The sequence below is a fragment of the Dipodomys spectabilis genome, unplaced genomic scaffold (assembly GCF_019054845.1).
Source record: "Dipodomys spectabilis isolate Male_0828 unplaced genomic scaffold, ASM1905484v1 ptg000650l, whole genome shotgun sequence".
In the NCBI taxonomy this organism is placed as follows: Eukaryota; Metazoa; Chordata; class Mammalia; order Rodentia; family Heteromyidae; genus Dipodomys; species Dipodomys spectabilis.
This window is the reverse complement of record NW_024871327.1, coordinates 123345-140125: the sequence shown is the minus strand read 5'-3', so window position 1 is coordinate 140125 and position 16781 is coordinate 123345. Positions and strand designations below refer to the sequence as shown.

General features: G+C 50.6%; 1 protein-coding gene across 1 annotated transcript in view; it reads right to left on the bottom strand.

The window, feature by feature from the left end:
- Positions 1-374: 374 nt before the first annotated feature.
- Positions 375-16781, bottom strand: part of Cacna1b (calcium voltage-gated channel subunit alpha1 B) — a gene marked incomplete at its 5' end in the record, with an annotated part of 135773 nt that continues 119366 nt past the window's right edge. The window contains 9 exons of the mRNA XM_042671639.1: positions 375-1127; positions 1493-1743; positions 2050-2254; positions 3584-3700; positions 3805-3940; positions 6271-6398; positions 7188-7300; positions 7862-7969; positions 15242-15350. Coding sequence (XP_042527573.1) covers positions 597-1127; positions 1493-1743; positions 2050-2254; positions 3584-3700; positions 3805-3940; positions 6271-6398; positions 7188-7300; positions 7862-7969; positions 15242-15350 — 1698 coding nt within the window. The remainder of the gene's footprint in view (positions 1128-1492; positions 1744-2049; positions 2255-3583; positions 3701-3804; positions 3941-6270; positions 6399-7187; positions 7301-7861; positions 7970-15241; positions 15351-16781) is intronic.

Here is a 16781-nt window from a genome sequence, read left to right as displayed (position 1 = left end):
AGATTTGGTCCCTGTTGGAGCAGCAAGTGTTGGGAAAGACAGAGCCTCAAATGCATTGATTTCTATGTACATTTGCTGTTCGGTGCTAAGAGCAACCATGGACACGTGATCACTGTGATGCCTTCAGGCACCACCAGGCCACCGCTGGGCCCCCTTCCTTGCTTCCAGGCACACTCTGCTCTCTGTACTACACATCCGGATCAATGATGTGTCCCATGAGACTCAAACCACCAACTAAAACTTTGAAGCACCCAGCCCAGATGCTGGCGGCCATGATATGGGATATGAGCTCACTGGGTCTGTCTCAACTCAGCCACCACCTGCTTAGGATCTGATGGGTGGCATGAGACCCAGGAAGGCAGCACACAGGGGGATAGAGAGTCATATCCCTCTAAGAAAGGGTTTTATTAGTCCATCCAATGTAAAAGAAGAGGGAGGGAAGAGGAGAGGAGTGGAGCAGGAGCCTCCACCATGGAGGCCACGAGGCAAGATACCTCCTCCCAGGGCTGCAGCCCCAGAGCCCAGCATGGATGATAAAACTCATCAACTGGAGCCCATGCCCGCGGTGAGCACGTGTGTGGGCAGTCACGGTGCAGCTAGCACCAGTGGTCTTGGTCAGGGTGGTGGTAGCTGTGCCGTGCCCGGACACCAGCGCTGAGTCCCAAAGTGCAGTGGTAGCCATTGGGCACACGGCGGAGAGGGTGGGACTGGGAGGTCAGGGAGGACACGTAGGAAGTCCTCGAGGACCGGCCTGAGTTGGTAGCCACCGCCTCCTCGAAGGTGAGCGTGTCCTCAGGCAGAGTGTGGGCAGAGGCCTCGCTGTCCAGACGCTGGCCCAGGGAAGGGTCTGAGCTGATGCGAGAGCCAGGAGCCAAGGGCTGGCTCAGCGGCTCTCTCTGGAGCAAGGCGTTGTGTTCAGAAAGGCCGCGGCTGAGCCGGCCTGGGGAGAAGGCTGGGAGGCCACTCTGAGCCCCAGCAAAGTGGACCGGCGAGGAGTTGGCCGTCTTGTAGGTGATGCTGGGGCGAGGGGTCAGAGGGGTTTGCGGGAGCTGCCTCCGCCCACCTCGGCCCGGAGTGCTAGCACCAGATGTTGACAGTGAAGGGCTCCCATTAACTGGGCCACTGCCCTATGTGAAAGGGAACAGAAGATGAAACGGAAATAACACATCAAACCGAACACCACACAGAGCACACAGGACGCGGGGGGCATTCGTCCTAAGGGAGAAGCTGGGGGCTGAGAGGCAGGGCAATGGCTGGCACAGGGGCAAAGGAAAAAGCAGCTCAAAGGCCAGACGCCCAGTCAGGAAAGGAAATAAAAGAGTGTACAAGACCGTGGTGAGGCTTCAGGCAGCCATCTGGGGGACGTAGCAGCCAGGCAAGGAGGCTGTCTGGGCTGGGGCGCAAGGGGAAGTAGCTGCTTAGACCTCAGGCTGAAGGGGCGCGGGGAGGCCTGGAGGAAGAGAGCTGACTCGGGCAGGCACAGCCTGGTTACCTGTGGGGGGGGGCCTGTGCCCAGCCCTGCTGTTGGAGATGTGGGGTGGCTGCTGAGGGAGGGCTTGGGCTGTGGAGGCTCCCGACTCCCAAAGCGGTCGCAGGAGTAGAAACGCTGCTTTTCTGAAGAAGAAGATGAAGGCTGTCTGCGCTCCTGGGACCTGCCCCGCTCCTGCTTCCGCTCCCGCTCCCGCCGGCAGCCTGTAGGTCCTTCTCCTGCAGGCAGGCCTGGCCCGGCAGTGCTGTTTGGTGCTGGCCAGGGAAGAGAAGTCAGCTCAGCCACAGCCAGTGCAGGAAAGAGACCCCAGTTACAGACCCACCGGCTACAGACCCTCCCAGTTATAGACCCACTGGGTCCCTTGAGTACCAGGGAAGACTTCACAGTGCTGGAGGGACAGGGAGGAGGCAGCCTGGACCCCGGCCTAGGACCACTCTTTCTGCTCTGGGTAGGTTTGAGGGTCATGGGCTCATGAGCCAAGGAAGATGCCTAGATCCCCCACCACAGCCCTAACTCAAGGCATAACCCCTCAGGAAGCTCCCCAGGCCCTCCACACGCACCGCCCTCTATGTCCACAGAGAGGCTAGGCCCCTTTTCCAGGGACCTCTGTTTCTTGTCCCTGCGACGGTGGCAGCGGTGGTGGTGATGATGTGTTGCCTGGCTGGGGGGAGGACGGTCCAGGGCAGCATTGCAGAGGTGAGCCCCATGGGGGCGCTGGGCCAGTGTGGAGATGGAGCGCTTCATAGGGCTGGCATCAGGGGCAGGCTGTGGACAAAAGGAAAGGGCCAGAGTAGGCCTGAGGAACCATCAAGGAGTAGGGGAAGGCAATCATGAAGGTTCACAGAGCAGGGTAGGGCCATTTAAAGAAATCAGGTCTGGGCCACAAAGTCCCCAGCTGGGACATCGCCCCTGAGAAGGCCTGCTGGGGGCCGGCTGCTAACCCTGTGAGGAGGACCCCAGCCTGCCAGGAAGGGCTGCCTGCCTGCCTGGGGAAAGCCGGGGGGACCTACAACTTTCCAGAGAGCCTTGAGCTCTCTGAGGGGCTGAACCGTGATGCTGCCCTGTGACAGGTGTCTGTGGAGCTCAGTCACCTGCGTGTCGAGGAGGCATGTCACAGGAAGCTGCCCAGTCTGTGGCCACCAGCCTGCAGCACCAAGGCAGGCGCCACGGGGCAGAGGCCACAAGGCTGGAAGTAGGGAAAAAGCAAAAGACAAGAAGTAAGGACATCGAGGAGAGGTCAGGCATGGAAGGCCACAGCCATGAAAACAGGGATACTGCAAAGTAGGGAATAGAAGATAAGGAGGAGAATAAAGTGCATCCTAAATGTCCACAACCCGAAGGCATAACGAAGAAGTGGGCACAAAGCGGAGGGAAAATAAACAGGCTCCAGCAGGCCATGAGCTCCCAGGGCCAAGGCTGGCCTGCAGCACCTCTGTGGCACCAGAAGTGGGGAGGGGGCCCAGAGCACACCCAGTGACCTAGGGAAGGGGTTTATTCTCAAGTGCTTTTAGACCTCATTCTTAGTCAAACATATCTCAGAAGAAGAACAACTTCATGGGGTCCAGGGAAGGAAAGGAAGCCCAGAGACAGTGACCAGACAAGGAGGGTAATCCCACAGCCTCAAAGAGCAGAAAGTGGACTAAGGCATGGTTCACAGAGTCGAATCCTAGGGAAAGAAGTGACGGGGACCGCAGAGCTGTGGGGACACAGCTGAGGAACAACAGAGCTGGGAGACCAAAGAGCAAGGGAACGGCAGTGCCTGGCAACGCACGCTGGGAACACTAGAGTTGAATGGGCCAGAGCTAAGGGGTCATAGAACTAAAGAAAAGAAAGCAGAGCTGTGAATGAAGAACCTTGGGAATCAAGTCCCTGTGTGGATCTCCAGATGGCTGAGAACACAAATGCTCACCCATGTCCCAAGAGCCTGCAGAGGCAGACGGTGTCTAGGCTGCATTGGCTGCCCGCAGGGCCTCCGGCCAGGGAGTCTGCCCAGGGGGTGCCCACTTCTCCACGCTCCTGAGTCTCCTCACTCAGGATATACATGTCATGCTGCCAACCCCTTCCCCATGCCTTGAACCTTTTAAGCCTACCCACCTGAGTTTCTGCTGCCAGGCGGGGCATGGAAGCGGCTCGGCCTTGGCTCTCCAGCCCAGGTTGGGGCTCCCCATCAGGGCCCCTCAGCGCCATATTCTGCATCTGGACATCCACAGCCTAGAGGATAACAGCCTTCTAGTCACACCGCACAGAACCACCCAGCCTCACCCAGCCTCGGAACCCAACCCCTCCTGACACTCACTCCTCTAGGGAGGACTTACCAGTGCTCCTGCCTGACCCACAGGAATCTCTGCTGAGTGGCCACGCTCCAGGGGGGCCCTGGCCTCATAGAGCGTGTCCTGGGTCCTCTGAGTGCCCCAGGACAAGGACTCCTTGATGCCAGTCTCTTGGGTTTGTCTAGGAGAGAGAGGGATAGTCTACAAGGTCAGAGACCCAAGCTGCAGAATGCCCTACTGGGAATCTGTGCTGCCCACCCTATTATCAAGCACTGGAGTCCCAGTATGCATGACATATACTGGGCCCAAGCCGAGGCACATCAAAGGGCATGCTCCCAGTATGCATCCTGGGTGGGCACAACTCCAAAGGGAGAGAGCCCTCAAAGGGAAGGGCTGTCCTGTTGCTTCCTGGTCTGAGCACATCTGCCACATTCCTCAACCTTTCCAAGTTTCGTTTGTGAAATGGGTACTGGGATCAACCCTGTCACATAGGACTATGGTGAAAGGGAAAAGATCATGCAGTAAGCTTGGATGAATGGGCAATATCGCTGAGAAGACCCTGCTTTGCCAACATATAGGAGACACTGACTGTGGGGTCCTTCTGCATTTCTTTCCCAGAGCTTCCAGGAGGAGCTGCAGAATCCTTGTTACCACCCTGACCCACACTCTTCCCATATCTGCTCTGGTGTCAGGCCACACACACACTATCTTCCTGTCCCCTGGCTATGCCTATCGATGGTGATCAGTCTTGTCCCAAACATTACTGCCTCTGCCAGTTAGCTGATTCACAATGACTGCACCTGTATTTGCACAGGTTTAGTAGCACTGATCGTACATACTCAGCTTAGCATGAGGCCCATCAGCCTGAACAGTCCACACTTCTGACCATGGTGGTGTGTGCAGAGGTGGAAGGGCAGCCCCACCTCTGCTGGGCATTCTGAGAAGAATCAATCTTTGTCTTCCCAAACTGCTGCATGTATCCATGTATCTCCCTTTAATGTTCTGTGTGGGGAGGGCAAGGCTGGCACTAACAAGACAGCTGGGCTAGGCCCTGCAGTGTGGGCAGTCCTTCTAAGAGCAGGGAGATTCGACCTCCACTGTGACCAGGTGTTCTCTAACCTCTGATGGAGGAGTTAGGGCTTTTTACAGAAACTAAAATCAGAAATGTAACCAAACCCATTTGCCTCATGAAAGCCTGATTCAGCTGGGTGCCCGTGGCTCACACCTGTAATCTTAGCTACTCAGGAGGCTGAGATCTCAGGATCACGGTTCAAAGCCAGCCCAGGCAGGAAAGTCCGTGAAACTCTTATCTCCAATAGACTGCTCAGAAAACTGGAAGTGGCTCAGTGGCTCAAGTGGTAGAGCACTCGCCTTGAGCTGAAGAGCTGAGGGACAGAGCCTAGGCCCAGAGTTCAAGCCCATGACCAAAAAAAATAATAAAAAAATAAAAAGCCTGATTCAGATCAATAAAGAGACACCATACATTCTCTCCAACACAAACAAATACTAGCACAAAATTATGTCTTACATACACAAACCTCACAATCAAACACACATTCACTGGAATTGAGGGTGGTTTTGGGCTCTAAGAGACCAGCTTTAGCAGGGTTTCCCCAACTGGGAAAACTTTTGGGTTCTCCTTTGTATTGTCACTGCCCTCAACTTGAGCCTGGACCTGCTTATGCAATACTCCAGATGATAGGTGCTGCAGGAGCAGAGACCCAAACAGAGTCTGAGTCTTGGGTGTCTGCCATTTTGGGACCTTCATAAGGTGGTGATCCCCTGAAACAAACTGATAGGGAAAGGCCTTTCTATGTCCCATCCAGGAGCCACAGCTGTCAAGGAAAGCTGAAAGGGCCCTCCCTGTGTGGGGCCAACCCTACCCAGGACCTATCTACCACCCTCAGTGAGAAAGACGATCACTGTTTATATTTCTGGAGTTTGGGTGGCTCTTCGCCAAGCAATATTGTGCCACGAGTTAAGTAAAACAAAAGGACCTCACAAATTTGTCTAAGAAATGCAACAGCCTCAAGAATCAATACCAAAATGGGAAAATCTGGAGGAAAATGTCTCTGACAGAAGAGCGGACTGTAAACAAGCCTTGAGCAAAAATGGTGAGGGCTCAAGATGGGAACACCACCAGCTACTGACTGAACAAAGCTGAGAGAGGTGCACACAGTGGTGTGTCTCTGCTAGCTTACTCCCACCTACCCACTTGACATTATAGAAGATACTCTCCAAGTCCACCCACAATCCTCACCAGCTCCCAGGCATCACAGTGAGCATGGGGATAGCCCATAAGTGAGTTAGGTGCTGGCTCCATGTGGGGCCAGTCCCTGGCGCTGGATGGGACTGGGGGTCCTACCCTCAGAGGGCTCGACACCCTTCGGGTACCCCTGCGTTTTCGCTACAGGCCCAAAGGCAGTGAGAGCCGGCCAGGTTGTGAGCGTGGACATCTTATATCTACTGACTTTGGGTCCCTCCCCACTGACCACTGTACCCAGCACTCACATAGCACCACCATTGCTGAGGGAAGTGGCACTCTTCTGCCGAAGGAAAACCCGAGCTCCTCGGAGCACAGCCGGCTGTGCCTGCTCCAGGGTGGCCTTCAGAGGGTGGAACAGGGACACAGGGCCCATCTGCAACGGGATATACGGAGGGGAATAGTTCTAAGGTTGGGGGCCAGCCCCTGATAGACCCCAAGTATGCCCTTGGCACAGCACAAGTGACAGAGGCCAAAGTCTAGTGCAGAGCGGGGGGCCCTTGCCATTCCTGCAATACCATGTCTCCCCTAGAGTAGGCAGGGCGGGGCCCCTTACAATATCTCTTCTTTGGCTTCCTCATGACTTCATGAAAGCTTTCACCTTTCAGAGCCTCAGTTTCCCTACCTACACGATCAGGCTCGGATTGATCACAGGTGGTAAAGCATGACATTCATCTCAGCCTTAGCGCTGAGCTCCAGGTTGAGTAGGCTGGGACTCCAGGCTGTGGGAACTGCAGCTGACTGGGTCTTCCCAGGGATAGGGTGTAGAACACCACCAGGGTGTGGAATTGTCCACCAGGGATATGTAAACAGCCCTGCAAGTTCTGTGCATCTACAAATTTTCAAGACAGAGCTGCCATGTGGTCACTGAAGACACAGGTGAGATGGTGCCAGCCACGGGCAGTGTGACAAGGACATCAAGCTCTTGATGCCGGTCTCTTTGCTTTCTGCCTGTATGCAGGGACAACAGATTCTTCTCAGAGATTTCTCAACATATTCCTCCATCCCCCAAAGAAAGTGCAACATCTCCCAGAGTCTCTTCTACCCATGAAAATCAGCTCTCCAGTGCTCCCTGACATCATCAGGCAAGGAGCTGATAGAGAGTAGTCTGGATAGACCCGGGAAGGAGGTGGGTCTCCCACCCCTGCCCACCAAGACCACGTACCTGGGATAGGCCTCCGGGAGCTTGGTGAATCTGGTCTCTGGTGGTTTTGTTCTGTTTGTAGAAATCGAATATCATCAGAGCTGCGTAGACTTTCCCCACTGTCATCTCGTCAGCTAGAGAGGAGAGCAGGCGGAGAGGAGAGGGGAGGGGAGGGGAGGGGAGGGGAGGGAAGAAGAGGAAAGGAGAGGGGAGGGGAGGGGAGGGGGGGAGGAGAGGGGAGGGGGGAAGGTAGAGAGGACCCAGAGTACAGGAAAGGAGAGCAGGCAGAGAGGACCCAGAAGTACGGGAGAGGAGAGCAGGCAGAGAAGCCAGAGGAGAGGGTTAGAACAGAAAGACCCAGGGAAGCCCCAGAAGACGAGGGTGGGAAGGCACCTCCTCTCCCTCATCCCACACATGGACTCTTCCAAAGTGGCACTGCCTGTCTATGTGCCTGTCCAGCGTTAAGTATCTCTGAGGCCCCTGTGTGAGACTGATGTATGCCTAGGAGGGGCCCTGACTAGGGTTCCTACCTTACTTTCTCTACTAGGAGGACCCTACCATTTCCATGGTCCCACGGCCACCCAGGTCCCTGTCAAGGGTGTGGTAGAAGCCTCCCTCTGTAGACAAGGTGCTTACATACCACCTCCCCCTGACCTCCTCTCACCCCAGCAATAGAGAACATGGTAACAACTTACGCTTGTGGGGAGGTACCAGTAAGTCTAAGGTCTTCTGGGGTAGATGGGCCCACACAGAGGAGATCTCCTTCCTCAGCTCTGCATCACACTGGTGCTGCTGTGTCCCAGCTAGCCAGGATGAGAGGAAGGAAGACGACATTAGGAGCAATCCTGGAGCTCCTCATTCAGGCAGAGCTGGGGCAGGCAGGGGAGACACAAGTAGGAAGAACAGAGTGGAGCCAGTGCTGGGAGGAGAGTTCTGAGAGAAGGAACACCTGTGTGGAGGCTGGTCAGACCTCTTTCTGCAGAGTCAGCATGGAAAATATGCAGCTGACGTGTGTGTGTGCACGTGTGCAGGCTTGGCGTGGATGCACGTGTGCACCCCTGTGGGCACTGCGAGATGTGTGCTGTGGGTGGCAGGGCGTGCCACTGGGAATGTAGAAGTGACAAGGTAGCATTTCCATCAGTCACCCATGCCGTCAAGAGTGTTTACTGAGCACCCATAGATGTCAGGCACTGTTCTAGGTGACAGGATAAATACAACCTAAAAACTATCCTTCTACAGTTTTCACTACTACAGTAGCAAGAACTTAAAAAGAAATCCAGTAAGTTGGACAGTGAAAAGTGCTAAAGATGGGAAAAGCAAGTATAGAAGGGAGAGGAATCTTAAGAGGCTTCAGTTTGGGACAGGGCACCCAGACTCTCACAAGGAAAGGGACACACGTGCAAGGCAAAAGGGACCAGCAAGTGCAAAGGCCATGCAGGGGATGGTCCCTAGAGCCAGGAAAGCCATGTGCTGGGAGGAGGAAAAGGGTGCATACAGGACATTCCCAACCAGGAAGCCAATGAAGCAAAACAGCATGACTTAATATTCTTTGACACCAGGTTTATTAAGGCATAACTCACATACAGTAAAATACACCTATTTTATACCAGTCCACAACTTCCGGCAAACATACACATTCTCCTACGCTAGATGTGGGGCGTGTGCCTCGTTCCCATCCCCCTACCCCTGCCTGCTCCCAGCCAGGCAGTCACTGGCCTGCTTCCGTTTGTGCAGCTTTGTAACTTCCACAAAATTGCACCAACAGTGTCACACCACATATCAGCTTCAAGTCTGAATTCCCTCACTGCACATTTTGTGTTTGGGACTCATCCATGATGTTTTCATCAGCAGAGTTTTCATTTTATTTCTGAGTACTGATTCACCATATCAACCCAACAGTTTACCCATCAGTAGGTGATGGGCATGAGAACTATTTACAGTATGGAATGTAATAAATAAATAAAAGCACAAAGGTTTGCATGTAGGACTATACACACATACACTCTTTCTCTCTCTCTCTCTCTCTCTCTCTCTTTCTCTCTCTCATTTCCCAGATGGAAAGGCCGGTCCATATAAGCAACAGCAAACTGTTTGGCAAAGAAACTGTACCATTTGGTATTACCACAATGAACAGAGAAAGAATCCCAGTTGCCCTAGATTTTAGCATTTTGGTGAATGTCTGTAATCTCCGTCACCTGGGAGGCCACAGGTAAGAGGATCACTATCTGATACAAGCCCCAAGAGAACAAAACAAAAGACCATATCTGAAAAATAACTGAACCGGCTCAAATAGTTAAGTGCCTACCTAGCAAGCATAAGGCTCTGAGTTTATACCTTCGTAGGATAGAGGCAGACAGGGAAGGAGGGAAGGGGAGGGGGGAGGGAGGGAGAGAAGGAGGGAAGGAAGGAAGGAAGGAAGGAAAGAAGGGAGGGAGGGAGGGAAAGGAAGGGAAGGGAAGGGAAGGAAGGAAGGAAGGAAGGAAGGAAGGAAGGAAGGAAGGGAGGGAGGGAGGGAGGGAGGGAGGGAGGGAGGGAGGGAGGGAGGGAAGAAAAGGAAGGAAGGAAGGAAGGAAGGGAAGGGAAGGAAAGGAGGGAAGGAGGGAAGCAAGGCTACCTAAGCCAAAGTTTTAACATTTTCCTTTTGAGTTCTCTTCTAAAGGTTTTATAATTTTAAATTGTACCTTATGTTCATGATCCATTTCAAGTTAAGTTTCATAGAAGGTGAAAATATGTCCTATGGATTGAATTGTGGGAGCTATACTTGGTTGGCACAAAGTATTTATATGAATTGAACTATGTTCCCAGAAAATTGGTTTGCAGTACCCTTAACTGCAGTGTGACCAATTTAGGAGATAAGGCCTAGGAGATCATGAAGGTAGCTTAATCCATAAAACTAATACCTATGAGAAGACACCAGAGATCTCACTGCCCCCTCCCTCACCTGATGCTCTCAGAGGAAAGGCCATGAGGGGACACAGAAAGAAACAGCACCTACCAGCCACCAGAAGTTGTCTCAAACCAAAATCTACCTTGTCAGCATCTTGATCTTGGATTTCCCAGGTGGCAGCTTGAGTAGAATAAGTTTGAATCAAGATTTTTTTGTTGTTGTTTTCCTTTTGCATTTGGCTGTCTAAGTTTTCCAGTACAATTTGTTAGGAATGATTTTTTTCTCTATTAATTACCTTTTCTACTTTGTTGAAAATCAATTGACCATATGAGTGTGGTTATCTATTCTATTCTTTCATTCTGTATTTCTACCCTTTCAAATCCCAGCACCAGTAGCTTATTCCTGTAATCCTAGCTACTCAGAAGCCTGAGATTTAGGGATTGTAGTTCAAAGCCAGCCGGGGCAGAAAAATCTATGAGACCCTATTTCAAAACAACCAACAAAAGGAAGGGCTTGACATTAGAAATGACAAAATAATGGCATTTGCAGGGAAATGGATGGAGCTAGAAGGAATCATGTTGAGCGAGGTAAGCCAAGAACGAAGAGACAAACGGTACATGGTCTCCCTGATAAGTGGATGCTAAATCCAAAATGTTAGGTGATACGACAAAACTAACAGGACTTAAGAAACAAAGAACTCCCGCTCATCTGGTTGAACCACTACTAAATATCCCCATGCTGCTGATCACAAATATGGTATATAACATGTGAACACTGTTATATATTACAGACTGTGATAGACAATTTGCTCCAGGAAAGTCAGAATGAACTTGTGACTTTGAAATTATGTAATCACTTAATCACAATCAAAAAAAAAAAAAAAAGAACCTCGGGGAAGGGAGGGAGGGAGGGGATGGTAGGGAGAAAACAATGGAGGGGGTAACAATGTTCAAGAGGAAGTGTACTCATTACCTCACTCATGTAACTGTAACCCTCTGTATAGTATCTTTATAATAAAAAAAAAAAAAATAAGGAAGGGCTTGAGGTATGGCTCTAGTGATAGAGCACTAGCCCAGCATGCAGTGGAGTCAGTGCTAGACCCTAAGTTCAAACCTTACTAGTAATAACCAAACCAAAAAAAAAAAAAAAAGCCTTTTTAACTCAAGGAGAATGAGTTTTCCAGCTTTTTTCTTCTTTTTCAAAACCATTATTCAAGTTTGTTTGCATTTCTATATAACTTTTAGAATTGATCTGCAAACTACTACCAAAAAATCTGTTGAGATTTCCAATACTGGGATGACCGGTCCTCATGTTCGGGTAGGGACAATGAATATCTTGGCAACACTGAATCCTCCAGTCAATGAACGTAACAGAGCACTTGATTTACTGAGGCCTTCCGCAATTCCTCTTGATGTTTTCAAGTTCACACCATAAACCTTGGATGTGAGTTTTTTAGATACCTAACAATACTGGAATATTTTATGATTGTGCTGCTATCCTAATAGAACTTTCCTTTCAATTTCCATTGTTAGTTATTATTACACAAATGCAATTGCCTTTGTGCACTGACCTTGTATACTGTGACCTTGTTACACTTAGTAGTTTCAATACCTTTAAACTGTGACTGGAATTTTTGAGACGGGTAATCGGATCAATCAGGAAGAAAGATGCTTGCATTTCTTGTTCTTATTTCTTTTTTTCACCCTATTACAGGAGATAGGAACTGAGTAAAATGGTAACAGCCACCATATTTGCTTGTTCTTGTCCTCGGCAGAAAGGAGGCTGCTTTTCTTTGCCAATTATATTAACTATAGATGTTGTTTGGTTTTGTTGCTGGTAGCTGGGCTTTAACTCAGGGGCTCATGCTTGTATAGCTGGATTGAACAGCTGGCATTCTACCACGTGAGCTACACTATCAGCCCTGCATTTTGCTGGTTATTTTAAAGATGGAATCTTTTGGTCTTTTCTTCCCAGGCTGGCTTCAGATCTTCCAGGTCTCAGTCCCCTGAGTACCTAAGAGTACAGGCATGAGCCACCAGTGCATGGCCAACTAATTTGTTCATAGATACTCTTTATTATACCTATGAGACAATGTGACAGAGAACATTTACTTCCTAGTTACATAGGAAGTATTTTTTTTTTTTTTTGGACAGTTGGGCACTGGTGGCTCACACCTGTAATTCTAGATACTCAGGAGGCTAAGACCTGAGGATCACAGTTCAAAGCCAACCCGGGCAGGAAAGTCCATGAGACCCTTTGTTAGTGAAATGTGCTCCCTTCCAATAACTTAGTCCACTCCTTCCCTTCTCTACAGCTTAGCACGTTCCATTCGGCCCATGTAGTAAAGGTAGTAAATCATCAGCCTCCAGCCCCCTTTACCTTGGGATGGCACTTCTCTGGGGCAGCTACCACTATAGAAGGCAACAAGAGCCCCTTAGAGTGACCTTCAGGCCTGGGCAGCTACAGGACCCTTGTCTACTATTTGGGCAGCAGCCATAAATCCTAGTCTGCCATGATGAAGCCCCTGGCCCACACGTCCACACCAGGGTCTCCACCTCCTAGCCCCTTCTAGACCTCCTAGGTTATGTAGGTCACCCCAGACAATAGCAGGTGCTTCTTCTCATTCTTCCCTTGTGAGGAGTCTTGTCAGCCCCCTTTCCCAGTAATAAACCTTTCTTTGTTCTCTGTACCTGGATGTCTGCATGGTTTTCTGGCAAAGTCCAAATAATCTAACATCCTTATCTCCGATTAATCATCTGAAAACCAAAAGTGGCACTGTGGCTCAAAGTGATAGAGTACTAGCCTTGAGCAGAAGAGCTCAGAGACAGTGCCCAGGCCCTGAGTCAATCCCCCCCAAAAACTGACAACAACAACAGAAGATTTTTCTTTTCTGGGGGTGGGGTGGAGGAGCAACTGAATATGGTGCTCAGGCCCTTGGGCTTGCTAGTGAGCCCATTTTGCTTTAGTTATTTTTCACACAGAGTCTTGAACAGTTTTTGACCACCTTGAATGGTGACCTTCCTCTCTCTACCTCCCATCTAGCTGAAATTATAGGCATAAATAACAATGCCTAGTTTGTTTTTGAGATAGGGTATCACTAATTTTTTGCTGGAGCTGGCTTTAACACTGCAATACTCCCATCCCTTTTTCTCAAGTAGCTGGAATTACAGACATGAGCCACCATGACCAGCCCTAGAAATTTCTTAGCATAAATGTACGCTAGATTTTTTTTTTTTTTTGGTCGGTCATGGGCCTTGAACTCTGGGCCTGAGCGCTGTCCCTCAGCTCTTCAACTCAAGGCTAGTGCTCTACCACTTGAGCTACAGCACCACTTCCGGTTTTCTGGTGGTTTATTGGAGATAAGAGTTTCACGGACTTTCCTGCCCAGGCTGGCTTTGAACCACGATCCTGAGATCTCAGCCTCCTGAGTAGCTAGGATTACAGGTGTGAGCCACCTGTACCCGGCGAATGCTAGATTTTGTCAATGCTTTCTCTCTGTACCTGATGAGACATCATATCGTTCTACTGTTTTATATGATAAGCTATACTGATCTACAAACACTGAATCAGCCCTACAATTCTGGGATACATTCCAACAGTGCCATCCTGTGTTGACTTCTTTTATGTATAACTAGATTCAGCTACCTGAAATTGGGGTGAAGATTTTTGTGTCTATGTTCATGAGGCTGATTTGGTCTGAAGGTTTCTTTCTTTTCCTTCTTTCCTTCCCTCCCTCCTTCGCTCCCTTCCTTCCTTGCTTCTTTCCTTCTTTTGCTCAAAGCTACTGTTTTACCTCTTGAACCACAATTCCACTTCTGGCTTTTTGGTAATTTAGTGGAGATAAGAGTTTCACAGACTTTTTTGTTTTGTTTTTGTTTTGCCAGTCCTGACGCTTGACCTCAAGGCCTGAGAACTGTGCCGGAGCTTCTTTTTTTTTTTGCTCAAGACTAGCACTCTACCACTTGAGCCACAGGGTGGCTTTTTCTGTTTATGTGGTACTGAGGAAATGAACCCAGGTCTTCATGCATGTGAGGCAAGCACTCTACCACCAAGCCATATTCCTAGCCTTCAGGCTGGTTTTGAACTGTGACCCTCCAATCTAAACTTCCTGAGTAGCTAGGATTACAGGCATGAGCTACCAGCAGCCTTGAAGCTTTAGTTTCTTGTCAGATCTTTGTTTTTTGTATCGGTGTAAAGCTCATTTCAAGTAGGTTGGGAAATATTCTCTGATAATACTAAATGTTTTGTAGAATTCCATCCATCTAGACCTGGGATTTTCTTTCTGGAAGGCTTAGTTTATCTAATAGAGTTTATCTATATGGAGGGATATTGTGGCATCTATTCTCAAAACCTCTTTAAGAAATTCTTCCATTTCTTCTAAATTGTTGGACTTGCTTGTGTGGAATTTTTTAAGAAAAGAAACATAGTAATGCATTCGCATATTGATACAAGAAACCCAGCAGAGGGAAAATCAATAGGGCAAGAGAAAGGGTGGGAGCCGCAGGTGGCATCCGGAAAATGGTGAAACTGGGCTGGGAGTGCAAAGGGGAGCAGCCCACTCCTACACGGGGGCCAGTGGCCAAGCTTCAGGGGGCAGAGACGAGGGATGTGCTGGGACTTGGGGCCCCTCGGTAGCTCCTACTTTCTCTGGGTAGGAGAAGGCGGTGGAAACACGAGGGATGTGCTGGGACTCGGGGCCCCTTGGTAGCTCCTACTTTCTCTGGGTAGGAGAAGGCGGTGGAAACAGAAGGTATATATGGCCTAGGGGATCGTGGTGAGCTGAATTCTGGCTCCTCCACTAACTAGTTCTGAGTAACATGGGTGGAGTGACCCCACTTCATTGGGCTTGTCTCTTCACTAAAGAGAGAGTCATTATAATATTGATGGCCGTCAGCACTAAAGCCAGCAGAGGCCAGAGCAGGCACTTGGCACACCTGCCCTCCACACAAAGCCAGCCCCCCCGCCCCTCACCCTCCTCCAGGCACATCTGCCTGGGTCCACTCTCCTTTTGTTTTGTTTCCCATTGTTTTATCTTGAAACAGGGCCTGGCTCTGTGTGTGTGTGTGTGTGTGTTCAAGGTTGTGTGTGTGTGTGTGTGTGTGTGTGTGTGTGTGTGTGTTCAAGGTTGGCCTTGAGCTCACTCTGGACTGATTGGATAATCTCCCCCTCCTCCAGGCCACCCCCTTACCTGGGGCCAGTTTGATCTCCAGGGCAGTCCGGATGAGGGCCATCAACGTGGACGTGAAGTGCACCGTCATGTCCTCATTGGAGATGGGCATATTCATGCGGACCAGGCGCTGGGGACAAGTGGGAGGAGATCAGGGCCATGTACATGTGTCTCCCCGTACCCCAGGATTGCAGTGACTGGACTGGGCCTCCTGAGGGTAGTCCTTGCGAGTGCCAGGGCCAAGCAAGGCTGGGTGGATGGGAGTTTTGCCAGCATTCACTCTCCTCTAAGCCTACCTCATCTAAGCTGAGGATTCTCCTGGCTGCAGAAGAACAGAAATACAGGGCAAGGCCTGTCCAAGGCAGCAGCCTAGATCCCTCTGGAAGACCAGGAACATCCTCAGCCAAGGGACCTCTGTTTAATCAATGACTGTGGACAAAATAAGGGTATGTGGCCTTGCTAAGGTGGAGACTTCTGGGTTAGCCCACAGAAAAGAGGGAGGGACCCATCCTGTAACTCTGGTGACCTGACCTCCTCCACCTGCAGATGGGTGATCTGGACAAGGGATGGTGGCCAAGAAGGCTACTCTGAGTTCAAGCTCCAGTGGAAGATCCCTGAAGAGAGACATTCTAGCACAGTTCAGACCCTGTGAGATTGCACCCGTTCCCTCCCACCCCCCGCCGACCCAGCCAGGGGGCTGGGAAGACATGCTCATGCCACTTGACGGTGGAAACCATATCACCCAAAGCAGTAAGGAAAGCATTAGAGACAACCTCCTTTCATCCTTCCAGTAGGAAGGACCAGAACAGACAGAACGACTACACAGGCCTCCAGCTCCAACAGGAGCAGCATGGGCTGTTGGAGAGTACACTGGTACCATCTTCCATCAAACGGCCAATTTTTTCTCTTCAATTTTGGAGGACAGGACATCTAGAAACAGGTGTATATCTGCACCATGCATTCCAGACAAGAGCCAGCAGCTTCCCAGAGTTCCAGGGTCTGAGAAATTATGAGGCCTTGAGGAGGAAAAAGATCTCAGATGCATCTATGAGCACTTGGCTGTCCAAATGAAGCCCCAGAAGCACCATAACTCTCTGTCTTCTGCACAAGAAGAGAGAACCAGAAAAGGGAGTTCTGTCTTGGGCCTGGCATCCTGGCAGGATAGCCCTGGGCCATTTGTCTAAGAGGGCCACATACAAGCCTATGTCTTCAATGTGACATGGGCCTGAGGGGAGGAGAAGTACAGGAATGCTGAGAATGGGAGCCAGACTTTGTCCTCTGAATGCTGGCAAGGCCCCACTCGGCACACCCAGCCACAGGGCCAAGGCCTCACCCACCACCTGTGCTGCACCTCAGGAAAGGCCTGCTTTCCAGAGCATGAACTGCAGACCAGCACCGATGGCAGTGCAGAGGGGCTGGGAACTCCTCTCCTAGGGAAGGGACTTGGGATGGGAGTGACAGGGATCAAGCACATGTCTTCTAGGAGGGGGAGCTCCATCCAGGGCACTCGAGGCTGCACTTACCAACCTCTCACCTGGGCCGCCCAAGCCCTAAAGGGCTA